Source organism: Oncorhynchus tshawytscha, linkage group LG31 (assembly GCF_018296145.1).
Source record: "Oncorhynchus tshawytscha isolate Ot180627B linkage group LG31, Otsh_v2.0, whole genome shotgun sequence".
In the NCBI taxonomy this organism is placed as follows: domain Eukaryota; kingdom Metazoa; phylum Chordata; class Actinopteri; order Salmoniformes; family Salmonidae; genus Oncorhynchus; species Oncorhynchus tshawytscha.
In genome coordinates, this window is record NC_056459.1 from 7,479,368 (window position 1) to 7,507,103 (window position 27,736).

At 44.7% G+C, this 27,736-nt stretch overlaps 1 protein-coding gene across 18 annotated transcripts; it reads right to left on the reverse strand.

Moving 5' to 3' along the window:
- Positions 1-659: 659 nt before the first annotated feature.
- Positions 660-27,456, reverse strand: LOC112233274 (chromodomain-helicase-DNA-binding protein 4). Of its 18 annotated transcripts, none has more exons than XM_042309963.1 (42): positions 27,272-27,456; positions 26,655-26,796; positions 24,196-24,302; positions 23,658-23,912; positions 22,991-23,109; positions 22,451-22,841; positions 21,663-21,810; positions 19,637-19,806; positions 19,089-19,319; positions 16,470-16,673; positions 15,928-16,136; positions 15,486-15,617; positions 15,269-15,368; positions 14,836-15,027; positions 14,083-14,283; positions 13,809-13,946; positions 13,391-13,512; positions 13,051-13,224; positions 12,667-12,808; positions 12,345-12,476; positions 11,983-12,100; positions 9,273-9,397; positions 8,897-8,989; positions 8,523-8,676; positions 8,386-8,409; positions 6,960-7,135; positions 6,127-6,304; positions 5,038-5,124; positions 4,823-4,914; positions 4,479-4,612; positions 4,202-4,346; positions 3,896-4,064; positions 3,645-3,704; positions 3,356-3,459; positions 3,038-3,269; positions 2,854-2,919; positions 2,535-2,690; positions 2,260-2,368; positions 1,825-1,957; positions 1,461-1,656; positions 1,026-1,195; positions 660-931 (listed from the first exon to the last, which is right to left on the reverse strand). In XM_042309963.1, the coding sequence occupies exons 2-42, from the start codon at positions 26,716-26,718 to the stop codon at positions 917-919; spliced, it is 5,967 nt and encodes a 1,988-aa protein (XP_042165897.1). In that variant the 5' UTR covers positions 26,719-26,796; positions 27,272-27,456; the 3' UTR covers positions 660-916. The 18 variants fall into 18 exon arrangements, with proteins under 18 accessions (XP_042165897.1, XP_042165894.1, XP_042165895.1 ...); XM_042309960.1 differs by having other exon boundaries at positions 4,823-4,923; XM_042309961.1 differs by having other exon boundaries at positions 5,038-5,127.
- Between the last annotated feature and the right edge of the window lie 280 nt (positions 27,457-27,736).

The window sequence follows — 27,736 nt, forward strand, 5'->3', positions numbered from 1 at the left end:
AAACAATACGATGGTATTCTTTCACTGTAATAGCTACTGTAAATTGGACAGTGCAGTTAGATTAACAAGAATTTAAGCTTTCTGACAATATCAGATATGTCTATGTCCTGGGAAACTTTGTTACTTACAACCTCTTGCTAATCGCATTAGCATACGTTAGCGCAACCGTCCTGAGCCCAATACTATAGCGGTTAACACTTTTTTTTGGTTACGACATGATTCCATGTGTTATTTCATAGTTGTGATGTATTCACTATTATTCTACAATGTAGAAAATAGTAAAAAATAAAAACCCTGCAATGAGTAGTTATGGCCAAACCTTTGACTGGTACATTATATATATATATATACATACACACACACACACACACGCACACGCTGTTCACTATCTATGCAGTCACTTTACCCCTACCTACATGTACAAATGACCTTGACTGTACCCCTGCACATTAACGTGGTACTGGTACCCCCTGTAGATAGCCTCATTATTGTCTTACATTAGTTTTTGTAATTTTGTAAACATGTTCTTAAAACGTCATTTTTAGTTATGGGCTTTTAAGTAAGCATTTCACAGTAAGGTCTACCACACCTGTTGTAGTCGGGGCACATGTGACAAATACAATTGACCCCCCGCAATCTCGTGATAAAAATAAACAATCCTTTATTACATTTTTTATTTAGGTCCCAAAAAAACATATCAATAATATTAAGTCAAAAAACAAAAAAAATAAAATAGCTATCATTTCCACAGTGTCCAGGAGTCAGCCTGTAGAAACGCTGCAAGTCCATATATATATATATATATGTATGTATGTATATATATGTAAAGAGCCATGGTTTCAAGCTTGGGCGCGTCATCTTCTGCTGTGCCGATCAGGAATGTAGAGGTGATGGGGTTCGGGGGGCCTAAGCCAGGCTACTGCTGCGACATCTGAAGCAGGAGAAAGGAACAACCACAGTACAAAGTGTGACAAGACTCGTGAACAGAACACACACACACACCTCTCTTTGGGCTGAGCGCTTACCTGCTGTTGTTGAGGTTGTGGTTCGGGGCCTCTGCTGGCCAGGCGGCTCAGGATGTTCCTCTCGGACATCTGGAGTCTCACTGCGACGGGGGGTATCCGGGCGATGGTTGCCGGGAGACGGGTGACATCTGCCTTCATGTCACTGAGAAGCTCCTCCAGCTGTTTTAGCACTGAGAGGGAAAAGAGTGAGAACCTGGAAGTGCTTGACAACTTAAATCTTCAACTAAGCCTCAAGGTACTTTAGGTTGATAACGTATTATGGTGTGTTGTCAGCAGAGAGACTATCCTTCCCATTCCTTTGCACAGGGTCACGTTTAGTAGGCACAAAACGGCCGGGGGAAAAAAAAACTGTCAGAAACAAAATGAAAAATGGGAAGGTACCATCCTAACGAACTCGACCCAGACGTACTAGGCGAGTGCAAGCTGGCTAGCTACCTTTGTGCAGGACGGCATTGGCGGGCTTGTTCCCCGACATGGACTCCTTGCTGAGGTGTTGGTGGGACTCGGCCAGACACTCCACCTCGCTGAAGCGCGTGTTGAGGGCCATGGAGGGATGGGAAGGGTCCTCCGACATGTTGAGGTAGGCCGCCCGGCGCAGCTGCTCCTCGATCACCAAGGCCTGCTCCAGCAGCTAGTGGGAGGGAAGGAGGAGAGGAGATGGGGAAGGAAAGTACACAGAGCACAACAAACCTGTATATTATAGGAGTGAAAATGAGAACTGCTGACAAAACTGTACTAGAAGAGTTGGCTTAGAAATGACGCTCATAAAAGTATAAATGGCTAATAAAGGACTTTATACCTTAAACCTCCTGGCCAGAAACTTGTTTTTGATCTCCAGGAAGTTGCCTCGGTTCATCTCAGCCTTGAAGGGCTCGTTGAGGATGGCGTACTTCACATCGTTCTGGATGTCCTGCCAGCGCGCGTAGCCGTGTCTAGGGGGCGCCAGAGTCAAGGGGAAAAACAAAACAAGCCCCACTGTTTGTGTTATGACCAATAATGGCCTAATGTATGTGACCTTTCACTAATACTTGAAACTGGTCATAGTTCATAGATATGTTCTGATCATGCTACAGGCAGTCCACCCTGGAGGTAATAATCCAATGACGGGGTTGTACCGGTCAAATGTTTAAGAGAAAGAATTGACAGTAAATCATTGCGTTCTGTCCGTTGGAATGCGCTGTCCTAATGTTTGTTTGCAAAGAGCCACAGTGAGCAGCCTAGTATAAAAGGATACTGTATTATGCCAGCAAGCAGCCAGTAGTCGTGGCGACGGTGCCAGATCTCATTGGTCTTCTTGGTGACGGTGGCGGCCCTCTCCTCGTTCTGCCACAAGGAGTGCAGCTCTGTAGGCGAGAGAAGAGATTGTTAGTGCTTCCCTGTAACAATTGAGACTATTGAAAATGCAGTTTAGTCCACGAGTAGTGCATAACCATGTATCAACCAAAACTCAGTTGAGATGGAGTTGAGATCTGGGCGTGCGTGTCCCTCGACACTCTCCAGTCCTCTTACCTGTGAATCCTCCGTCGGCGATGTTAAACATGAATCTCGTCTTCGCTTTCTTCTTCTCCTCACTTAATCCGGCCGCCACTCCCTCCTTCACACTGTCCCCGTTCTGCAGCTTGGCTGGCTCCTCCACCTTCACTCCATCCTTCTCCTCCTTTTGCTCTGCAGACAGAACGAGATAGAACAAATAAAAATGGGGCCAAAGAGAGAATGGCGTGAAGCAGAAACGTTGACAAACATCAACCAAGGAACCGAACCTACAGGATGTTCTTACTGCAGTTTGTTGATCGACAAGGGACAAAACAAGAGCAGATGGACGAGCTACCTTTCTTTTCCTCCGAGGCAGGAGTGGTGTCCATCTCTTCAGTCTTCTCTTCTTTCTTATCTTCTGCTGCAAATCCATGAAGAGAAAGAGGGGGAGACATTAGCAAACAAGTGTAATAGAAATGGTACTATGGGAAAACTAGTACTGAGCCATATTATATTATGACATTGACAGAAAAGTTCACCTTTGGCCTCAGAATCTTCAGATTTGACCTCCGACACGTCCGTCTTTTCCTCCACTGCTGGAGACTTGGTCCCCTCTCCTCCCTCAGCACTCTTCTCCGCAGTCTCTCCATCCTTCTTTTCCGCCTCTCCGTTGGTAGGCTCGTCTGTTTCCATGGGCTCCTCTTCCTCTTTCTCCTTTGCTTTCTGTTCAGGGGAAGGGGCCTTCTCATCCTCATCAGGGATCGCAATTATCTGAAAGAGAGGGGAAAGTGCAATAGGACAATGGATAACAACCCAAGCCACCCAGTCTATTGACCAATGTAGATCAAATTCTTTACCTCTGGGTCTTCCGTCTTTCCGGACTCCTTCTCCCCCTCACAGTCTTTCTTCTCTTCTTTCTCGCCATCCTTCATGGCGTCCTCAGTCCTTGAAGGATCGTCTGCTAAACCAACAGATCATCCTCTTTAATCCACCTTCCACACCTCTAAGCATTGATTGACAGTTACACATTTTACACACCAAGGACTCTTATTCTAGGGTGGTTTCACTAAAACCAGCATAGCAGCAGCGCATGGGTCAGAGTCCTGGAACAGTGAGTGAGTGTGGAGGTGGGGGCAGTTGGTTTACCTGGGGCGGGCGTGTTGGGTTGCGTGTCTGCGGGTGTGCCTGTGGAGGGAGTTTTGGGGGCTGGGGAGGGCGAGCACACAGAGGAGAACAGGGGTTAAAAGCATTATCGCAGGAGGGTCTACTTGCAGAAGTGGGGGGTTGCAGGCCATTGGTCAACACAGCAGAGAAAGACGGATTCCTGCATTCATAAGGAATGCAGGAAGAGCAGGGATCAAGGAGAGGGTTGTGGAAGAGGGCGTAGCGGTCTGTACCTGTGGCGGGTGTGTTGGGCTGTGTGTCTGCAGGCGTGCCCGTGGAGGGGGTCTTCCCTGGGGAGTCGGGGTGGGCTCCAGCTGCAGCGGCCGCAGCCTTTTTACTCTCCTCCAGCTCCATCATCCAGGGCATGGACCACTGGCCGTTGACGTGCTCAAACTCCTGGACCTGGTCCAAAACATGGTCAGAACACGGCCAGGACAGATAATGAAACACAGGGCCGTATACGATCATGAGACCAGTATACCACAAAGACTTTAACTTAAAAAGTATGACAGTTATCCCAAACAGGAACTGGGCTTTACCTTCTTACGGATCAGTGACATCACGCCGATGCGGGTGAGGACGTGTTGCCGCGACAACCCTTCGCGTGGGACGCCGTCGGCGAAGGTCTCGGCTCCGTCTGCGCCGGGTTCGCACAGGTGCCTCATGAAGAGCGAGACATATGCCCTGAGAGAGACCAAGAAGGAAGAGAGATGAGTGGATCCGATGTAAAAAAAATTTTTTTTTAAAAGACGACAAATTCAACAAATATCAGGGCATTACTATTTTTATTTACACTATAACATGTTAGTTACTTACTTGAACTCTTTCTCAGCTTTCCCACGCAGGTCTCTGACCAGCCACTGGGTGGTGAATGCATCCTGGGGAGGCATCCCATAACGCATCACTGCATTCAGGAAGGCCTTCCTCTGGCGAACGTTGAAGCCCAACACCTGAACACCAGAGAGGCAGGGTTAGTGTCGAGTTAGCAGGTAGTCTTACAGATCGACCCCCAACCTCTAACTATTTCTATCCAAGCCAATTGAATGTCAGAGGCACGAGGTGGGTAGGCCCATCTGTAGATAACCTAAATTGCAAACACATTCAGAATCACGCAGAGCATTGGTTCAGAGTGCAGTGATTGATGGACATTGACAGCTGACCTCAATGTTGCCTCCCACTCTGGCCAGCAAGGGGGGCAGTGGCTTGTCCCTGTCGCCCCGCATGCCTTTCCTGTTGGGTCTGCGAGAGTTGGCTGCACCGCCAGAAAAAAGGAAAACATGAAAAGTTATTCTCTTAAGCTTCACAAACCACACACAAGCGCTCTTGTAAACCCCACTGACAGGGACACCATCTCTGTCCACACACTCTCTCTTACCTTCTGCCCGCTCATCAAAGTCCTCGTCACCCTCCTCGGAGGCCACAGAGTAGTCAGAGTTGTTGTCCGATTGGTCATCCTGCCAATCTGCTTGGAGACAGAAAGACACGGGGAGCAATTTCAGTACACAGTCCAGAAACGTCTTTGAACTTCTTTAAAAAAATATATGAACATTTAAAGAGGGGGGAGAAGATTCTACAAGGAAATGGACTGAGTGAAAGGTTGACAAACAGACCAAGTACAGAGATCTAGCAGGAAACCACCGTCACAGATATGGGGTGATGTCTCAACTTGCCTACACACAATACACGCAGTGCCCGAGTAGGAGTAGCTGACAAACCACATGTGGGACTTTGGTTAAGCTAGTATGTCTATAGTTAGCAGGCAAGGAAAAAGGCACCGGTTCCCAACTCAAGTGGGAAGGGGTACAATAAACACAAACCAAGTAAGCACAACACACACACAACCCCAATTCAGTCACACACACCCACTTCTATCTCTTAGGGGACTAGAATAAAAGAGTACAGTTTGTGGGGCAGGTGCCGGCATTTTCTTCCTCTTGGTGAGGAGCCTGAGATCATGGTGCCCTTACATTGCATTGTGGGTAGAGTAGTCCACACCATTGCAATGCATTGTATTCAGGTGTCAAAAGTTAATTAAGGAAAGCGGTCAATCCAAGATAAAAGGACTTGAACATATCTGCTCATCATATGTAATCCTGAACAGTTTGGATTGTTGTTGGGAATAGAAGATCCCTAACGTATGTGAAGATTTACCGGGCCTTCTGAGGTTTGACACAGAGCCTGGCTGGAGTGGTGAGGTAATGCAAATTGGATGAAAATTCAAAATTTCCAACACGACTGTGACAGAGAGGCATGTCTCATGCAGGAGGTAAAGAAAATTCAAACCAGCCCCGAACACCACTCTTGTTACTAAAGCTTCACCGGAGACGCTCACACAGGTACATACCTCCATGCTCCTACACACTGCATGCCTCACCTTGCACACATCCACAAAGGGACACACACACACAAAACATGTAAGTAAGTAAATAATGGCGTCGGCGCTTGTTGTTACCCCGTCTACTACCTCGGTCCTCCTGGGAGCCGTCGTTGTAGTTGACCTGCTTGCGGATTCGCTTGCCCTTGCCCAGGTTGCGGGCCAGGTCCTCCTGCTGCTGCTCATAGTGGTGCCTGAGCAGCTTCTCCCAGTAGTCTGGGTCGACACTCTCCTCCTGCTTGATGATCTCCCTCTGTACTTCCTCCTCCTGAGGGGGGCCAAAAGCGAAGGAATAGGAGTGAGTGAGACAAAAGGTGATTCATTGATCATGTCAAAAATTCTATTTGTCACACGCGCCGAATACGATAGGTGTGGACCCGACTGTGAAATGCTTACTTACAAGCCCATAACAATGGAGTTCAAGAAGAGTTCAGAAAATATTTACCAAATAAACTAACGTAAAACATTTCATAAAAGTAACAATAAAAAACAATAACGAGGCTATTACAGGGGGGTGTGCGGGGGGGTTAGTCAAGGTCATTTGTACATGTTGGTCGTGGTAAAGCGACTATGCATAGATAATAAACAGAGAGTAGCAGCAGTGTAAAAACAAAGGGTGGGGTCAATGTAAATAGTCCAGGTGGCCATTTGATGAATTGTTCAGCAGTCTTATGGGGGTAGAAGCTGTTAAGGGGCCCTTTTTAAATATTTTATTTATTTATATTTTTTAAACTTTGACTTGGTGTTCCGGTACCGGCTTGCCGCGGGGTAGCAGAGATCAGTCTATGACTTGGGTGACTGTCAAATTAGACACACACACGTCTGGGCTACAACAAAGACACATAGGAGTCAACCTTCTAAAAATGTCAAATTGGACCTAAATAGCCTGCTAAGTGGCATATATGTCCAACAAACACGCTTACCGCCTCCTCCTCGTCCTTGACCACGTACTGGGCCACCTTGAAGGAGCCGAGGTACTCATTCATGCTCCCGATCTCCGTTTCCTCCGGGGTTTCGGACTCCTGGTTCCTGTCCAGCAGCCTGTCCACCGCCATGTCATCGTAGTGGATCACCTGGCTGTCCTCCTCCTTGTTCTCACCTGGGGGACATCACAATTACATTATGGACAAGCTCCATCTAAAAACATCAGCACACGTTCTAAACATGATCATGTAAGGCAGGGTTTCCCCAAACTCGGTCCTGCCCCCCCTCCTCGGTGCACGTTTTGGTTTTAGCCCTAGCAAATACACAGCTGATTCAAATAAACAACTCATTAAGCTTTGATCATTTGAAGCAGCTGTGGAGTAATGGCACAAAAAACAAAAACATGCCCCCAGTGGGGGGCCCCAGGACAGAGTTTGGGAAAACCCTGATGTGAGGGATAATCAACGAGGGGCTATGCGTTCTAGGGAAAATAATGAATGACGCATAGAGCCCCGGGTTGAAGATCCCTTTTATACCATGGCTATAATTGAACACATTTGCAGGTAGAAATGTGTTCAACATCCACTGAAGTAGCTAGCAAGTTTACTAGATAGCTACTGTAGTTGCCGTGGTTACCAAACAGACTTGCTAGTTTAGCTAACCAAACCATCAGTCCTAGCTTGACATTATGAAAATCGAATTCAACAATGCCAATGTTTTCAATTCAACTGTTTCTTTCAAAAGCAGCTCAAAACATGTCAGAATTAACTATAGCCATTGAATTCTACCGTGCGTTATTGGGAAAATATGCATGCTCAAGAATGCCCTTCAAGCCAATCAGAAACAAGTATTTAACAATGCCATGGTATAATTAAGCAAAAGCCTGAGGAGGTGAGATATATGGCCAATATACCATGGCTAAGGGCTGTTCTTATGCACGACGCAACGCAGAGTGCCTGGACACAGTCCTTAGCCGTGGTATATTGGCCATATATCACAAACCCCCAAGGTGCCTTATTGTTATTATAAACTGGTTACCAACATAATTAGAGCAGTAAAAATAAATGTTTTGTCATAACCGTGGTACGCGGTCTGATATTCCACGGCTGTCAGCCAATCAGCATTCAGGGTTCAAACCACCCAGTTAATAAAACGTTACACTGAACACGTTATAAACATTGTCATAACCTTAATCTTGAACCAAATCTGTTATATACATAATTATGATGTTTTTCATCCCGGTTTACCCAGAACTAAAACCATGTGTAATTTGGTTAGATGCTCCATCCATTTCTAGGGGGTTTGGGGGGGGCATGATAGTAATGTTGAACATTTCACCTAATAAGCACTAATAAGTAATAAACAACAAACTATCAGCTTATTTGACTGTTCGTATCTGCTGGCCTTTGCTCGTTTTCTGTTCACCTGCAACACGCTTCCAGTAACCTGCTGTGGGCAGGTAAAAAAACAACAACATTTTGTTTGCTCACTTGCAAGCCAACTGACTGGTGATTTGACAGATGAACAACTATCCACTCCATCCATCATCCCTCCATGTTTACCTTCTTTGTCCCCCTTTCCAAGCTCGTCCTTGAACAGCTCCTCCGTGCCGAACTTGAGGATGTCGTCCAGCTCCTGTTTGGACATGGAGCCCGTCTTGGAGCCCAGACCAGGACGCACCACCAGGTGGGTCAACATCATCTTCTTCTTGGCAACCTGGTGAGGGAGGGAACATGGGACGTTTCAATGCCTGCACTTTCTTTCAGCCCATTTAGGCCATAGAAATTAAATGAGTAGAGCTGACAGACAAGGCTCTGTTTCACACACACAACATTCATTGGATCCATCAAGAAAGTATCATTTCTATGATACAGATGTTGTGTTACGTTGTGAATAGGTCATTGTGATGTTGCGGGAGAGGGGACAGCCTGTTTACCTGAGTGATCCTCTCCTCCACAGAGGCCTTCGTGACGAAGCGGTAGATCATCACCTTCTTGTTCTGTCCGATACGGTGAGCTCTGCTGAACGCCTGAGATGAGGAAGAGACAGAGAAACTGTATGAACCTTTCATCCTTGCAACCACCTTAATAAAGTTGATATGGAGGAGGACAAGGAAACGGTAAATGGCCCAATCCCAAATCGACCGCTAAACACACGTGGAGATCTGATTGGATAAGCGTAAGCAATATGGAATAGCTCCACTTGCCCTGATCGGCTAGGTGGAAGTTTCACCATATTGCTTAAACAAAATCAAATTCTCTAAGTCCATAGGACTTGAATTGGCCTGTGTGTGATGGTTCCATGTGTGATACCTGGATGTCGTTGTGGGGGTTCCAGTCGGAGTCGTAGATGATGACGGTGTCGGCGGTGGCCAGGTTGATACCCAGACCTCCAGCTCTCGTCGACAGCAGGAAGGCAAACTGGACCGCTCCCGGGGCTAAGGAACAAAACAGATCAACCACTCAGACCAAATCACTAAACATATACACAAACATGGATACAAAAGTATGTGGACACCCTTCCAAATTAGGGAATTCGGCTATTTGCTGACAGGTGTACAAAAACGAGCACACCGCGCCATGCAATCTCCATAGACAAACATTTGCGGTAGAATGGTCCTTGCTGAAGAGCTCAGTGACTTTCAACGTGGCACCGTCATAGGATGTCACCTTTCCAACAAGTCAGTTCGTCAAATCTCTGCCCTGCTAGAACTGCCCCGGTCAACTGTAAGTGCTTTATTCACAGGCCTGGGCAACTCCAGTCCTCGGGGGCCTGATTGGTGTCACACGTTTGCCCCAGCTAACACACCCGACTCTAACTAATCATGATCTTCAGTTAAAAATGCTATTAGTTTAAAATCAGGTGTGTTTGCAAGGGATGGGGGAAAAGTGTGACACCAATCAGGCTCCCGGGGACTGGAGTTGCACAGGCCAGTGTTACTGTGAAGTGGAAACATCTAGGAGCAACAACGGCTCAGCTGTGAAATGGTAGCCCACACAAGCTCACAGAACAAAAGCACGTAAAAGTCGTCTGTTCTAGGTTGCAACACTCACTATCGAGTTCCAAACTGCCTCTGGAAGCAACATCAGCACAAGAACTGTTTGTCGGGCCATGGTGATAATCTAGTGGCAGTCCATGGTTGCAATAGGCCCAATGAATTCAGGATGCATAGAATTGCAAGAAATTTGCTTTAAAACGGCAACAGCAAAAAATCTATAAAAAAATTTTTTAAAGTCATATACACATGGTTAGCAGATGTTAATGCGAGTGTAGCGAAATGCTTGTGCTTCTAGTTCCGACCATGCAGTAATAACCAACCATGCACCATATCCGACCATGCAGTAATATCTAACAAGTAATCTAACCTAATTTCACAATTACCACCTTATACACACAAGTTTAAAGGAATGAATAAGAATATGTACATAAAAATACATGAATGAGTGATGGGCGAACGGCATAGGCAAGATGCAGTAGATGGTATAGAGTACAGTATATACATATGAGAGGATTAATGTAGGGTATGCAAACATTATATAAAGTGGCATTGTTTAAAGTGGCTAGTGATACATTTTTTACATCAATTTGTTCATGATTAAAGTGGCTAGAGATGAGTCAGTATGTCAGCCTCATGGAGAAACATATAATTGCAGTAAATTGCAGTCAACAAAACTAAGGAGATGATTGTGGACTTCAGGAAACAGCAGAGGGAACACCCCCCCTATCCACATCGATGGAACAGTAGTGGAGAGGGTAGTAAGTTTTAAGTTCCTCAGCGTACACATCACAGACAAACTGAATTGGTTCACCCACACAGACAGCATCGTGAAGAAGGCACAGCAGCGCCTCTTCAACCTCAGGAGGCTGAAGAAATTCAGCTTGTCACCAAAAGCACTCACAAACTTCTACAGATGCACAATCGAGAGCATCCTGTCGGGCTGTATCACCGCCTGGTACGGCAACTGCTCCGCCCACAACCGTAAGGCTCTCCAGAGGGTAGTGAGGTCTGCACAACGCATCACCTGGGGCAAACTACCTAAAACCACCAGATGTCACAGGAAGGCCATAAAGATCATCAAGGACAACAACCACCCGAGCCACTGCCTGTTCACCCCGCTATCATCCAGAAGGCGAGGTCAGTACAGGTGCATCAAAGCTGGGACCGAGAGACTGAAAAACAGCTTCTATCTCAAGGCCATCAGACTGTTAAACAGCCACCACTAACATTGAGTGGCTGCTGCCAACACACTGACTCAACTCCCGCCACTTTAATAATGGGAATTGATGGGAAATTATGTAAAATATATAGCCACTTTAAACAATGCTACCCAATATAATGTTTACATACCCTACATTATTCATCTCATATGTATATACTGTACTCTATATCATCTACTGCTTCTTTATGTAATACATGTATCACTAGCCACTTTAACTATGCCACTTTGTTTACATACTCATCTCATATGTATATACTGCACTCAGTACCATCTACTGTATCTTGCCTATGCCGCTCTGTACCATAACTCATTCATATATCTTTATGTACATATTCTTTATCCCCTTACACTTGTGTCTATAAGGTAGTAGTTTTGGAATTGTTAGCTAGATTACTTGTTGGTTATTACTGCATTGTCGGAACTAGAAGCACAAGCATTTCGCTACACTCGCATTAACATCTGCTAACCATGTGTATGTGACAAATAAAATGTGATTTGATTTGATTAGATTTTTAATGGAAACAACAACAAAAATGTATCTGCACCACCAAGACGGGGTTGTTTCTTGCCCAGAGACCGGAACAAATTCAGCCGCACCGACCACCACCTAAGCCCCCTTTTGATCCAGAAAAAAACCCTGCTTTTTTACATCAGCTATTTTCTACATTAATCACTTTCAATATCAAACAACGATAGGATATATACTCCTACAGACTCAACTATATAATATTCACTCTGAAACTGCAGTATACACAGTGATATAGTCGAGTGTGAATGAGGAAGTCTGTGGGGTGAGCCTCACCGTTGAATCTGTCGATGGCCTCCTGTCTCATGCCCCCGGTGATGCTGCCGTCGATACGCTCGTACTTGTAGCCCTCGTTCTCCAGGAAGTCCTCCAGCAGGTCAAGCATCTTGGTCATCTAATACAGAGGGAGTGAATGGGCGGTGAGTAAACAAATGAAGTTGATGCACGAGAGGCAAAATAAATGTCAATCTATAAAATAATCTACAAGGGTAAGCAGTGTCCATGTGTGTATGTCTGTGTGCTTTTTGTATCTTTAAGTGTCTGTCTCCAAGATCTTTGAAATGGTTGAATCCTTCAAGATGTAATGCGATTTGTGGATTCAAATAAAGTATTTAAAATGTGAGTGTTGGGTAACTAACTTGAGAGAAGATGAGTACTCTGTGCCCTCCGTCTTTCAGCTTCCTCATCATCTTCTGCAATAGAGTCAGTTTCCCGGCAGACTTAGTGAGGGCGCTGCCGTCGTACATCCCATTGGGCATCTTTGGGGCTTCCTGTTTGGGGGAACCAATCAAGAGTCAGAGCCTCAGTTAAAAAGAGCTTCACAGCAAAAAACTTAAGTTATAATGCATATTATATCTAAAACTGCAAATACAACCCCCCCCACACACACACACACACACACTTATCCATCACAATAGCATGGTCCACTCTCAGTCAACAACATTGGTATGTGGGTCGTACCATGGCTGCCACAGGGAAGAGGTAGGGGTGATTGCAGCACTTCTTGAGGTCCATCACCACATTGAGAAGGGATACTTGGTTCCCACCACTTCGTGTGTTCAGGGCCTCAAAGTTACGGGTGAGGATGAATTTGTAGTACTTCCTAAAAAGATGAGACAATAAGAAACACTTAATACCACTTCCCCAGTCCAATTATATTGTAAGGTTCTCATGAGTTGAGTATCCCGAGGGAAGATTGTGTTTAATTAAGTAGTCTTGGGAAGATAACTAATCATTCTAACTATATATTTGATCACATCACCTTTTAGCCAATAAATGTGGGTTACCACCATTCAATTTACCCTCTTCACTACATCCTATCCCTCCTTTCCCACATTCACTCACTTCTGCATGGGGCTGAGCTCCACCCTGACGATGAGCTCAGTCTTGGAGGGCATGTGTTTGAAGACGTCCGCCTTCAGCCTCCTGAGCATGTGGGGTCCCAGCATGTCGTGCAGCTTCTTGATCTGGTCCTCTTTGGCGATGTCAGCAAACTCTTCCAGGAAGCCCTCCAGGTTACTACACAGAGAGAGGAAGATGCAGGGAAGTAAGTAAAGGTTTAACTCTATAATAGCTGGTCTAAGTTTTGCGGGGTGTGATACAGGTGACGTGAAGTGGTCGTTGGGATTGAGTGGGAAAGTATGGGGAGTAATGTTCAGAGGGTGGTCAGAATGTGTACACACACCTGAATCTCTCTGGCGTGAGGAAGTTGAGGAGGTGGAACAACTCTTCCAGGTTGTTCTGTAGAGGTGTACCGGTCAGTAGCAGCTTGTGCTGGAGAGGATAGTTGTTCAGCACCCTAAAGAACTGGACGGGAGAGAGAGAACTGTTACTAAACTAAAAAAAGGCACACTTGAATTTCTCAATGGTACCATCAGCCATACCAGTTTAGGTGGAGTTTCATTGTACTTAATACAAAATCAGGATATCCAAATTACGATAAATGTTATTTGGTATGCCTCAATACCCTTATACTTCCAAATTGATATTTTTCTTGAGTAAGGGAATATGTTGCACATAACAGGTAAACTACCTCCCTAGCACAAGCTCTTTAAACCCTCACCATAGACATGTTATAGGAGTCGTCAACTCTAATCTCTCACCTTGGACTGGTTGTTTTTGAGCCTGTGGGCTTCATCGACCACCAAACAGGCCCAATCTATGGAACCTAGGATGGCCATGTCGATGGTGATCAACTCATACGACGTCAGCAGCACATGGAACTTCACCGATGAGTCTTTCTACAAGGCCACGGGGATGGTTAAAAAACGTGACACACACCAGCATATCATTGAAGGAGTGAGCTTATCGTGGCAGATTGACAAAGCAAGTACTTCCTTACTTCAACAAGTACATTTGATCAGTTATCATTCTCACCTTCATCTTAGAAGCTCTCTTGCCTCCGCGGATGGCGTTGTTCTCGAAGGAGAACTCATTCTCTCTAATGACGGCTCTGCTGTCCTTGTCTCCTACGTAGGTCACCACGTACATGTCTGGGGCCCACATCTCAAACTCTCGCTCCCAGTTAATGATGGTGGATAGGGGGGCGCTCACCAGGAACGGGCCCTTGGAGTGACCCTGTGAGGGGGAAAGAAAAAAAGTTCCATACAAATTATATTTTTAATGTGTGGCCCCAGCGGGAATCTAACCCACTACCCTTGGTGTTGAAAATGCCATGCTTCACCAACTGATCCACAGCTAATTTAATAAAGAAATATCATTTTTCATGTAACATTCATGCATCCATAATTCTAATGTAAATACATGGTGTTGTCTAAGGGGTTGCATTATACACTCCGACCAATAGGTGGCAGTAGTCTCCATGTGATCACCCCCCAAGAGGGTTGACACAAAGCTCAAGCTTAATGTCGTCAGATTTCACCTGATTTATACAAAATGGCTGGGCTGGTATTGGTCTATAAGGCTGCCAAGGGAACTATATGCCAAAGTTGGCATTTCTAATCAGTTTCTCTTTCACTAATGGCTACCACTTCACATTTTGGCCTTGATTTTTAAAAATTTTTAAACAATGATATTAAATCAATAAATAAAAGGTTAGAAGCTATAGTTAACATGTGAAAATTCAAACTGAAAGTTATTATCTCTAATACATGCACATTCACCCCATACCTCTTTGTAGAGTGAGTAGAGGAACACGGCAGTCTGCACAGTCTTGCCCAGACCCATCTCGTCAGCCAGGATAGTGTCTGTGCCCTGTGCCCAGGAGAAACGCAGCCAGTTGAGACCCTCCAGCTGGTAGGGGTGCAGGTTGCCCCCCGTACTGTCTAGGTAATCAGGCTGCCGCTCAAACTTGATGGTGGGCTGAAGGGGGGGAGATGAAAAGTGAATTACTGTTGAAGCCAAGACACTATACAGTAAATAAACACCATAAGGGATTTATGTGATCGGCACAATTTAGAGCTGCAGAAGAGGCTAAAAGGCCATTTTAACAGTAATATACTGGAACAATTTATGATCAGGAATATCTTTTAAATCAAGAGAAACCATCTCTCATTAAAAAAAAAAGACATAAGACTCCAATAACAGTTACAACTCCACTTACGTCAACGACAGGGTTCTCAGGAGGCCGGTCCAACCGTTTCGTCTTGCCTTTCACCTTCATCTTCTTCCCTGGTTTACCCTCATCGCCCATCATTAGCTCCCTGAAACAAACAGATAGAGAATATTGTTAGCCTCGGAAACAGACAAAGGGTGAAAGTAGAAACTTCTCCAGTTCATCTACGCAATATAGAGAAGGTGTACAATAATGCATTAGTGACCTGTGGTTCCAGTACTGCTGTCTGAAGATGTCGAACTCGGGGATGTCCATGTCCTCGGCCTCCCAGGTGGCCTGGTCATAGGGGAGGTCTTTCCACTTGATGAGGTAGTGGATGTTGTTCTTCTTGTCCTGACTGCAGCGCACAAACAGGCAAAACTTGGTTAGCAACATTGAAAATGACATCTGGTAGGTATTCGCAACGGATTGGTTTAAATTATCGCTTTGACCAATTTCAGATTTGCACCATGAGGAGAAACCTTTCACCTGACAAACACATTCCATTGAAGGGAAACTCCCGACTAGACAGTATTTACAAAGTGCACGACTATATCGGCCTGGCCTTGCAACTAAAAATCTGCTGCTATTTTGGAAATGTTAACTCTCAATGAAACTAAAACACATTTCAATCACATTTAGGAGCCAGTCTTTGAGTCTGGTCTGACCTGTGGTTAAGGATGCGGTGAATCATCATCCAAGCAATCTTGATGCCAAAGCGGTAGTACTTCTCCTCCATCTTGGCGTAGAGCGGGTCCTTGGCCTTCCTCTTTGTGCTCTTTTCCTCATCGCCCTCGCCAAAGTCGATTGAAGGAGGCTCGTCCATGTCGTTCTTCCTCTGGTAGTTCCTGAACATCACCTGACAGTGCAGCTCCAACTGGGGAGATGGGAAAGAATGGGTGAAAGGGAGAAGTGTGTGTTCCCAAACGTGGTTGTGACATTAAAGCTCTTCTCTAATCAATTTGAGCGAGAAAGAAGAGTGTCTTTGTTTGAACGCTTTGGTTTCAGTGTGCGACTGAGAAACGAAAAAGAAGATGTGCAACAAGCCAACTGAGGGTAGCTGTGTATGAGCACGATTGCCTGTAAAGTAGCAGCGTAGCGAAAATATTTTTTCATGCCCGTGTGTATGTGTGTGTATGTGTGTGTATGTGTGTGTATGTGTGTGTATGTGTGTGTATGTGTGTGTATGTGTGTGTATGTGCGTACATACCTGCAGCTCAGACACCCAGGAACAGTGCCAGTAGGACATGTTGCTCCACTTGGCGAAAAACTCCCTCTCAGGGCGCCCGGCCAGAGGGGCGGGGTCTGGCTGGTCAGCCGGGAGGTCTGGGGGGCGGGGGATGGTCGTGGGTGGAGGGGGGTCACCCCAGCGCCACGTCAGAATCTTCTGCACCTTGCCTTTCATGGGTGGACACTGAGGAGAAGAGGGGAAATCCAATGAATAGGTCAAAAGAATTTAAAACATTCACTTTTCATGACCAACAGATCATAATGACATGGTGAAAACTCCTTGCCTACAGATAGGTATTGTTACATGGCATTCAACCATTTAGTCATTGTGTTTTCCCATTCACTATCTAAGACCGTAGGGGCTAGGTTTCAATTTGGGAAGTCAAATGTGACCCATATGTCGCACTTCACAGGAGTGACATTTGAATGTAAAAAAACATTTTCATCAAAATGCATAGATCTTCTGCAGAAATGCCTTCTTGAACATGTGCACTTTCATGTGCCTTAATAACAAACCAGTAGGTAATCTGTAAAAATAAAACAAATATGAAATCACAAAGCTGTTTAGACAACAAAAAAATGCAGAATTTTGCCTAGCCATGATTGGTTGATATAACAAGGGGCTGGGACATTCACGAGAAAAACATTTTTGTCACTCAAAATGGCACATCCTGCTCTCTGCTACCGCGGATATTTGAAATATCCATTGGATTTACTCATAGACTACATGCAAAGTGTAGCTGCAACTTTCAATACCCGGTGGTATTCACACAGCTCTGTATTCTGTGATTCAGTCTGCCGTGAATCATTCTCCATACACCAGTTAAGAGTCTACAGTTAAAATGCCAAAATATAGCTACATGCGTTACTGTCTCAACTGTATCAAAAAGTTGCTCATTGCTAGCTTTTGTACTAGCTAGCTAAACAGTTGCATACATGTGCAGTTATGGCTTACTTCATTCTGCAACGACCCCTTGTTTACAGATGGCTCATTGAGGGGATGAAGCAACATTAAGACAGTTAGCTCAGCAGTTGCCTTCTGCGCTTACAGTAATGTTGATGTGTTAAGGCATGTATGACGATAATCTTTTTTGTGTTTGATGTTTAACCAGCTAAATTAGCTACCAAAAATAGCCACTGTGGTGCGAATGCTAATCAAACCCCAAGTTACTTTATAGGGACAAATGGTAAATTGGATGAAACGATAGCTAAATAACTAGCTAGCTATTGGATTATAGATTGAGGAATTCTTTTGCATGTTCAACTAACTGGCTTGCTTAACGAATACCATTTATATCTAGCCAACTGGTAATTGTGCTAACTAATCAAGCTAATTACTATTGTTGGCTGGAAGCAGGTTACGCGTGTACTGGGCATTGTAGTACAGTTGTCGCAGTCAACAACAAGTTATAGGACATTCATTCACATTTTAACTTATTTTTCTGGAATTTGACTTTCAGCATAAACCTGCTCTCTCTCCACCACCAGTACAAGGAGATGATTGAGGGTGACAAAGCAACACTTCAGGTATTTTGTCTTTGTACTTTGAGCTTATTGCTTGGACTTGGGGGGGTCAATGAATGTTAGTACGCAAGGTTTTAATGTCTATTTTTCTCTGCTTTCCTCCTTTACAGGTTGAATTGTCTGGAAGCTGGTGTTGCAGCCAAGGAGCTTCCACTCAGATGGAACCAGGTTTCAGCTGCTGTGCAATGTTGACGTCCTTCCTCCCAGAAATGTGAAAGCATCCCCCAGACTGGACACAAACCAGCAAACATATTTTTGAGAACATCAGGACTTTTGCAATGAAAAGGCCATGGACATTACATATCCTGTTCCAAAAGGCAGGACAGAAATATGCTCTCAGGCTAGATTCCTTTGTTCACATCATAACATTACCTGAACCAAAGTTACTCAAAGGATCTGATGATATAGGCCTAGGTCTAGATAGTTTTCACCTAAGCCTTATGTGTTACCTAAATTGTAGGCTACTACCTTTACCACTTGAAGTTAAAGTAGCACTAAGTCACTGCTTTAGCACATGGCCACATTTGCGTATTCCAATGTGAATTTGTCAAGAGATGGATAGGTCGATCTGAGGCTTTAGAGGGTGTGAACGATGCTACATGGGTGTAGACAAAGAACAGCACTGTAGCTGTTCAATGTGAAAGGTTACCTTGAAGATACCCTTTTTTTAATGATTTTTTTATTGTACAACAATAGGCAATTTAATACTGTAAATGGTTTCCTAAATGGGGCAGTTTGGTGAGATAATGTTCAGAGAGTTGATTTTGGCAAGTATTCCTTTTCTAAATATGTTTTCAAAAGATGAATGTAGAGCAAGTGTGAAAATCACAGCAAAATGGGAAAAAGTTGGCTGCCCTTTTCTCTCGAAAATGGGACTATAAGCAGCATTACTTCCCCATGTTTCCTCTAACTACAGTGTATGAAATGCCATTTTGAAGCTCAGTGTCTGTACTCCATTTCGAATTCTGGTACACAAGACTGAAAAGAGACGGTGGGTCACAAATTCACTTCACCCTCCAACTGTCTGTGCCCCATGTCAATCACCCTCTGGGTCCCACCCCATTGGTTCACTCACAGTGCAGCGGGGGCAGATCCACTCTCCGTTGGGGATCTCAGGCAGGGGCGGATTGAGACAGTGGATGTGGTAGGAGGAGGGACAGGAGTCGCAACAGAGCAGCTCGCCACCGTCCTTACACACCCTGCAGAACTCCATGTGGTGGTCGTCCTCCTCCGGCTCGGGCTCCACCTCCTCCTCTTCTTCTTCTGAGCCATCCTCCCGCGCCTCCCACTGCTTGCCCTCCTTCTCCTGTGGATGGGGGAGGACAGGGGTTCATGTGAATGGTAGTAGTGGGGAAAAGGTTAACTGGTTGAATGGTGGCGGAGCAAAGACAATTATTCACTGGAGAAATTTGAGTTTAAATACTACCAGCATATACCATAGTACTACTAGCTAGTAGTTTATGATCATTGACCAATGCTGGTCAATATGAATAGTTCATCGCTACCCTCTGCAATTTCCTCCGATTTTTTTCAGCACTCCAATTGGCCAGACATTCTCGTTGACTAACCAGTACCACTTTCCCTGGTCACTTACTCCACAGAGCTTAGGAAGGTGTCACTCACACAGTGTGGGCAGCTCCAGGTGCCCTCTGGAGCATTCTCCATGTCGGGGTCCAGACACACCATGTGGTAGGCCCTGGGACAGGTGTCGCACAGAATGATCTCCCCTCCCTGCTGGCACACCTCACAGTAGTCCTGGTGGTCCGTCTCATAGCCGTCACCATCCTCCTCGACTGGAGAGAAGGAATAAGAGGAGAAAAGTGCGTGAGAGCAATTCAAACTAAACAAAAATATAAAAACGCAACCCTGTCAAAGATTTTACTGACTTACAAAAAAAATATATATATAAAGAAATCAGTCAATTGAAATACATTCATTAGGCCTTAATCTATGGAATTCACATGACTGGGAATACAGATATGCATCTGTTGGTCACAGACAACCAGTTAGTATCTGGTGTAACCACCATTTGCCTCATGCAGTGTGACATCTCATTCTCATAGAGTTGATCAGGCTGTTGATTGTGGCCTGTGCAATGCTATCCCACTCGTCAATGGCTGTGCGAAGTTGCTGGATATTGGCGGGAACTGGAACACGCTGTCATACACGTAAATCCAGAGCATCCCAAACATGCTCAATGGGACACATGTCTGAGTATGCAGGCCATGAAAGAATTGGGACATTTTCAGCTTCCTGTAATTGTGTACAGTTCCTTGCGACATGGGACCGTGCATTATCATACAACAATGGGCCTCAGGATCGTCACAGTAGCTCTGTGCATTCCGTAGCTTATGCCTGCCCATACCATTACCCTATTGTGCCGGTGGGGTTCTCTGTTCACAAAGTTGACATCAGCAACCCGCTCGCCCACACAACGCCATACACTCTGTATACCATCTGCCCGGTACAGTTGAAACCAGGATTCAGCCATGATGAGCATACTTCTCCAGCGTGCCAGCAGCCATCAAAGGCGAGCATTTACCCACTGAAGTTGGTTACTACGCCAAACTGCAGTCAGGTCAAGACACTGGTGAATACAACGAGCACGCAGACAAGCTTCCCTGAGACTGTTTGTGCATAAACTCTCAGGTTGTGCAAAGCCAGTTTCATCAGCTGTCCGGGTGGCTGGTCTCAGACGATCCGACAGTTGAAGAAGCCAGATGTGGAGGTTCTGGGCTGACGTGGTTACACATGCTCTGCGGTTGTGAGGCCGGTTGAATGTACTGCCAAATTCTCTAAAAACGACGTTGGAGGCGGCTTACGGTAGAGAAATGAACATTAAATTCTCTGGCAACAGCTCTGATGAACATTCCTGTAGTCAACATGTCAATTGCACGCTCCCTCAAAACTTGAGACATCTGTGGCGTTGTGTTGTGTGACAAAACGGCACATTTTAGAGTGGCCTTTAATTGTTCCCAGCACAAGGTGCACCTGTGTAATGATCACGCTGTTTAATCAGTTTCTTGATATGCTACACCTGTCAAGTGAATGGATTGTCTTGGTAAAGGAGAAATGCTCACTAACAGGGCTGTAAACAAATTTGTGACCAGAATTTGAGGAATGCCTCTTCAACATTTGTTGTTGTTTGACGATCACCCTTACAGAAATACCAGGAACACTAACGCTTTAGCTGTTACATATGGTAAGGAATGTACAGCAGGAACGCATATTTGAATCAGAATGTATGACAAAAACTAATCATTTTATTAAGCGCTGTAGAATTAAACATTATGGAATTGCGCACATTTTTTTGTCTCTCCCTTTTACTGTGTAGTTGGAGAGTACTTCATACGCAATTGAAATTAGGAAGCATCTCAATCTCATAGCCGATGTGTATCAATGCTCTGATGGAAGAGCGTGTCTACTGAATGTGTCAGCGGGTGTCAAACTATTTAAAGGAAGATGATGCTGGATACTGCCCTCCTGAAAACAATCTTCTAGTGACTCAGTAAGACTGAGCGGTACTGACTGAGTCATGGCCAATTGGACATGCACAAACTACAGCTATGGAGTCTAGAAACTCGACGCCACTTTTTTCATTGGGCTTGAGACATACTGTATCACAGCCATGGAAGAGAGACACACACACCTGCAGAGTACTGACCCTTCTTCTTCTTGGGCTTGCTCTTGGGCTTCTTGGAGCGGCTGCTGCGGCTGTTGGAGCCGTCCGACACGGACACGCTGTTCATGCTGGCGTCGTCAAAGTCACTCTCCACGTCGGGCTCCTCTTCCTCACTCTAATAGGAACACAGAGGGAGTGAGAGAGAAGGGTTAGAAACATATTTTTCAGGAGAAATTATTCTCTAGGTTAAAGGCCTCTATGCCAACCTAAGATGACTCAAAATGAGCGAGAAAGAGGTGACGAAACAGTAATGCTGGGAATTGCCAGGGACCTCACAATACAATATTATCACGATACAGATCATATCGGCACCGAAGTATTGTGATTATCACGATGCTATGTATTGAGACTCGATACTGTGATTTTATTGTTATTCGATGTTCCAAACATATTGCTGCATATTGTCTGCTGCAGAGGGACAAGAGAGCCATGCAAAGATAAGTTATGGTCAGTCATGGACATAAAAGTACTGAAAAATTGTCTCTCTATTTAAGGAGAAGACAGAGAAAAAGCTATAAAGGAAAAATACTGCCGTTTTGGTGCAGGTAAAGCCAACGAGCTCAAAAATAATATTGCGATATTGTCAAAACGATACATCGTCAAAAATAACGAACTTAGCTTCCGATTTTTCCCCCTCCATCACTACTAAGCAGGTCCAAGGAGAGAGAATGAGGAAGAAATGGTTGCAAATGGGGGACATGTAGAGAGAGATTGAGAAAGGAGAAGGAAGACAAAAAGAAAGTGAAAGCACTTACTGAGGAGCGTTTCCTCTTGCTGTTGAAGCCTCCTAGCTTGATCTTGAGCGGGGCCACCTTCTTTGTAGCCACCTTCTTCTTCTCTACGGGCTTGGGGGTCGGCTTGGACTTCTTACGAGCATTTGGACCTTTGCCCTCTTTGGTCTTGGCCTTTTTCAGAGGCGGGGCAGGCGGTAGCTGAGGCTCGGCGACCAGGGCGGGTGCGGGAGGGGGTGCGACCTCCGCCACCATGCTGTCCACGGCAGCAGACACGTTGGCGGCAGCCAGGGCGGCGTTGGCCGCGGCGGAGCCTCTCAGGGGGTTGTTGGTGCTGAACTCACGCCACTTGGCGCCCAGTACCATCATCATCTTGGACACTGCGATCTTGGGGTTCTTGGCTGCAATGAGGGGTCTGGGGAGGATGGTGAGTAATGAGGACAAAAAAAGACAAGATCAGGGGAAGGAGAAATATTTGAGTGAGCAAAAGTTTAAAGGGGGTAAGAAAGAGAAAGCTTAATATACTATTCAAGCCGCAAGCGTCGATAAGGACAATCTTGTTACCGGACATATTGGCTGAAGGCCTTGTAGTTGGTGAGGGAGCGGTAGTCCTCTTCGCTGAAGACGTGGTCAATGTCCTCCATTCCCCAGTCATCCAGGAGCTGGGACGATGTCTTAGGCTCCTAGATGGGAAAAATTCAATATGAACGTTTGCGTAAAAGTGGTTATTTTCCAGTCTTTTCCATACTGCCTGGACTACTGTGGTGGGAATATTTCTTGCCCTCTGAGTGGTGGCATTGTTTTCAATAGCTACTAGGTATAATAAAAATATACAAGTTTACTCTCGCACCGCTTTGGACAAAGCACTTTCCTGCCAGCATTGGCGACTAACGGTTATTTGATGCCGCATACAGTTATACCATGTGCAAAGTGTTTGTCTTGACAAAGGATCAATGGCAGGTAGTTCTATGCTGCCACAGTGATAGTATGTCATTACATAAGTGCAATTACCTCTACCAGGCACTCTAATGGTAGTCTACTCTCAACATAGTAGTATTGTCAACTCTTATATACAGCTAGAGCTACAGGTAGCTTATGCAATCCCTTTCTATGGAGCTATTAATGGGTTTAAGTTGCATAATTACAATTAAATTAACACCATGAAATATTGTTTGGTTAACTTTAATACCGTACCCCCTCAAACACTCTCCATCCTCAAACTAAATCTTACCGAGCTATCGTCATCATCGTCCTCATCCTCTTCTTCATCAGGTTCAGGGTCCTTCCTCTTATCCTTTCCTCCGCCGTTTCTGTCAGCGCTGGTGCTGCTCCTCTTCTTCTCCTTGGAAGTGCCCCCCCTGTTCTTCTTCTTCTTCTTCCCCGGGTTGTAGTCGCTGCCCTCGCTGTCCGAGTGGGGAACCGCTCGCTCTTCATCTCGGTCTACCTCGGGGGTCTCCATGGGCTCGGGGGAGCTCATTGGCACATCCTGGAGGGGACACAGGGGGGTTAGGAGTAAGCTGTCTTCTGACAGGTGCCGTGTCCCTCCACTGAAAGACTAACGCTGCACTATCTGATCGGAGACAATGGGGGTCCCTGAACAATTCCTCTGGAAAGGATGTAAAAATATACAGTATAGTATTTTACCTGCCTTCTCGGTCTATAAGCTAAAGTTTTAAATTTTGGGCCAATTGACCAACAACAAACAAGACATGGTGCATCCTAACAACGTACACATATGACAGAGACATGGTCATGTCACAGTAGCCTACCTCTCTGCGAGAGGTTCGCCTCTTGCTGCTTTTGTTCTCCCGGCTCTTTTTGGCCTTCTTCTTTTTCTTCACTTTCGGGGCCTCATTCTCTGACATCTCTTCCTCATCTGCAATGGAGGTCAGAGGAGACACAGCTTAACCACATGACCCTGGATATAGACGTGTGTGTCTGTTTCTTTTCTCTCAAATTCAAAGACAAAAACATTGATTGTTTTTTTTCTTCCCATTCTACTGCCTAAAACTCAAATGACAAAAAGAGCAGTTTCTTTTGGATTGCATCTTTGCAAAGTGAAAACATAACTGCAAATTAACCCATAAACGTGTGCATTAATGGGGGCGGCAGGTAGGAGCATTGGGCCAGTAACCGAAAGGTTGCTGGATCGAATCCCAGAGCTTACAGGGTAAAAATCTGTCATTCTGCCCCTGAGAGATACAGTTAACCCACTGTTCCCTGGGGGCTGAAGACATGGATGTCAATTAAGGCAGTCCTCTGCACCTCTGATTCAGAGGAGTTGGGTTAAATGTGGAAGACACATTTCAGTTGCACAGCTGAGTAGGTATCCCCCTTTCCCTAATGCAAGAGCGAGAAATCGCAATGGTGTCTTTTTGTAGGCACCAACTTCGCCATGGTTCGTCGGACAAAGCCTGTGGGGGAATGAATGATGTTTTTGACAGGTTTTTGGATAAACACCAAAAACAAGGTCTGTGTTAAAAACAGGCTTAGGAGATCTTATATGTTTTGTTCTATGAGATTCTTCATCAGCTTTTATGTCATTAAAAAAAAAAAAAAAAACACAAATGCTTCATAATTCATAAAGGTCATGTTATCTTACTGATATTATACCACTGAACAAAATTTACTATTATGGTTTCGGAGAACAGAGCCCGAGCCGCCATGGAACCGCCACCATGTCACATGGCTGGCTAGATTTCAAATAGGCTGCAACTACTACCTACCCCCCATAACTGTACTACTACCTACCCCCCTTGTCAATTCAATATCCTAGGTATCCCCCATTCCTTGCAATCCTGGTAGCTGCCAAGTCATATGGAATGGAGTTCAAAGCCTATTATGTAATTACTCAGGGTACATTTAAGCAAATGGCCGTTGGCATTGAAATCAAGACAAAGTGGCAACGGTTTGACATGTGATAAGCTGTCTGTAGGTCAAAATGAGGGGGGCTGGATGACCAATTATATGCCATGTCATTATTATCTTGATTAAGTTCAATTCCAGTTAGCCCAAATCCATAATGTGATTTCCCACAAACAAATAGGAAAAGATGCCTCTTCCAAGTAATTTTTTTTTATTTGAGTGGGGTTATGGTCAATGATTTCCACATGTGAGAGGTTTGAAAGCAAAGAAAATAAAAATCACTAGCTATGCTAATAGAATTTACCAAAATAAATCATCCATGCATTTGAATTCGATTATTTCTGTAAATGAATGCGAGTGGTTTAATAATTATATTAGTTAGCTACTATCTAAAAAGGTGGCCTGGCGACGCATGTTGTGTTTAAAAATCAGAAAATTCCATCGCCTTAACTTCCCCCCCTCAAATATTCTAATGGAATATGCATTGCCTTCATATCCGAATCAGTTGTTGTTGTGTAAACAAAGTTTTATTGTACTTCCCCAACTATTGTACGATAGTTAGCTAGCTATATGTCAAATTCCGTTAACATTTTCCAGAACTGTATAGACAGCATTTATTTCTACCACGCAAAGCGGCGCTACCAACCACTCGATAGAGGAGGAGAAAACCACCGTCGTCATCTGCCATCTTTCAAGCTAACTGGCTGGCTCCATCTTGTCATCCGCACGTAAAAATACCGGTAATATTTGCTAGGCCGCAAGAATATGCCGGTGGGTCGGCATGATTTTAGTAGCTCAAAGTTTAAGTTGTGCCAGTTGCCTAGGTATGGCCGTTTTGCTAAATTAAATTTAAAATTGCAAGCAATCCAACAACTGAAACCAAACGTTAGCATTGTTAGCACACGCAAGCTAGGCTAAGTTAGCTTCGGCTAGATAGCTTGCCAGGCTAGCTTCTGGCCAACTAGTTAGTTAACCAGACAGTCACTCAGTTAACCAGCTAACATTTAGCTTAGACTGATGTCCATAGTTTCAGAAACTTACTTTAATTGGCTAAAACACTTTTCCATAACTAGTTGGCCAGCTACATAAGAAATTGTGATAATGGTGCTAGCTAACTAGAGCCAAGTTAGCTAACCATAATAACCAGCCAAGTTAGCCAACCATAACCAGCATCAACTAGCTTAACGTTACCAGTTAGATACAATAGCTATTCATAAAATTTTAGTTTTGACAGTACACATAAATTGTATATTTGGCCTAGTTATACGATTTACCTGTATTATTTACATAAAGTACAGCAAACGTTGATAAATCAATTTCGTTGTAATGAATATGTAACGTTAATTTGTAGAAGTGGTACTACCATGCATTAGAGACCGATCCTCTGGGGCTCCAAAATCATCCCTATCTTCTTCGCTTCCAGACATACTGTTAGCTAACTTTAAATGTAGTTAGCTAACTAAAAAGTTTTTAAATCCGTTTTGCCTCCTGAGTCCTGTCCGAGTCTTCAGTCCGTCCAGGTCGAGCATGGAGTCAAGGAGGACAGGTCGGCAAGGAGGTGGAAATAAGAGACAAAAAGAAAACAGAAGTGAATATTCTTGACTGGTTTCGTTTATTGAGCAATGTAAATACATGGAATGCCTCAGTAGGTAAAATACAATTTCTGGTGCCAATTGTTTCAAACAGCACTAGGCTACTCAAGATTATCAGCATTTCAATCTATGCGTAGTCTCGCTAGCTACATATAGCTAGCTAGCCATTTGACATGCCATCATCGTGCGGCTAGCTTGCTACTAGTTTTCCGTCCCACACTTGGTTAGTTAGCGCACACCGGCTAGGTTCAGAAGCACGATTCACCTAATCATCCCAAAATATAACTATCAATAAATGACTAACTTCAATTTGTTTAATTTCGATTATAAAAGGTCTGTCACAAATACATTTAGAAACAATGCAACAAACTACAGTAACGTTACTCACAAGTTGAATGATTCCACTGTTTGAAACCAGAAACAACGAAACGGTATGTTTTTCTTTTTAGGTTACAATAACTAGCTAGTTCCAATAATTAAAATGCAGTATTTTTTCTTATGTTGCACACGACGTCTCCCTCTCTCGCACTAAACACCCGCGCACGCACACACACAAAGAGATCAGGGGGCAGACATCCCATAATAACCCCACACACGTTCACCCCTCCCCCACTCTGCATAGTTACCTTGCAATGTACAGACCATAATAATCCACCCCCCTCCTCCCTCACATGCAGTCTCTTCCCCATTCCTCCATTCCCCCCCTAGCAACCAACGTTACTATGGAAACACTCGCCCCCCCACATCCTACCCAACATCCCATAATAATAATGAGCACAGTCACTGACATCCCACAATAAGCATAACTCCAAAAAGAGAGGGATGAAAAAAATACGTCACATGGCAACTGTGT

Coding starts and splice junctions, on each gene's coding strand:
- LOC112233274 (XM_024400792.2), bottom strand. CDS start 26,718: ATGTCTGGAAGCGAAGAAGATAGGGATGATTTTGGAGCCCCAGAGGAT. Junction 9,398..11,982: donor GGCCATCGACAGATTCAACG/GTGAGGCTCACC, acceptor TTTGTTCCTTAG/CCCCGGGAGCGGTCCAGTTT. Junction 1,657..1,824: donor TTCTGGCCAGGAGGTTTAAG/GTATAAAGTCCT, acceptor CCCTCCCACTAG/CTGCTGGAGCAGGCCTTGGT.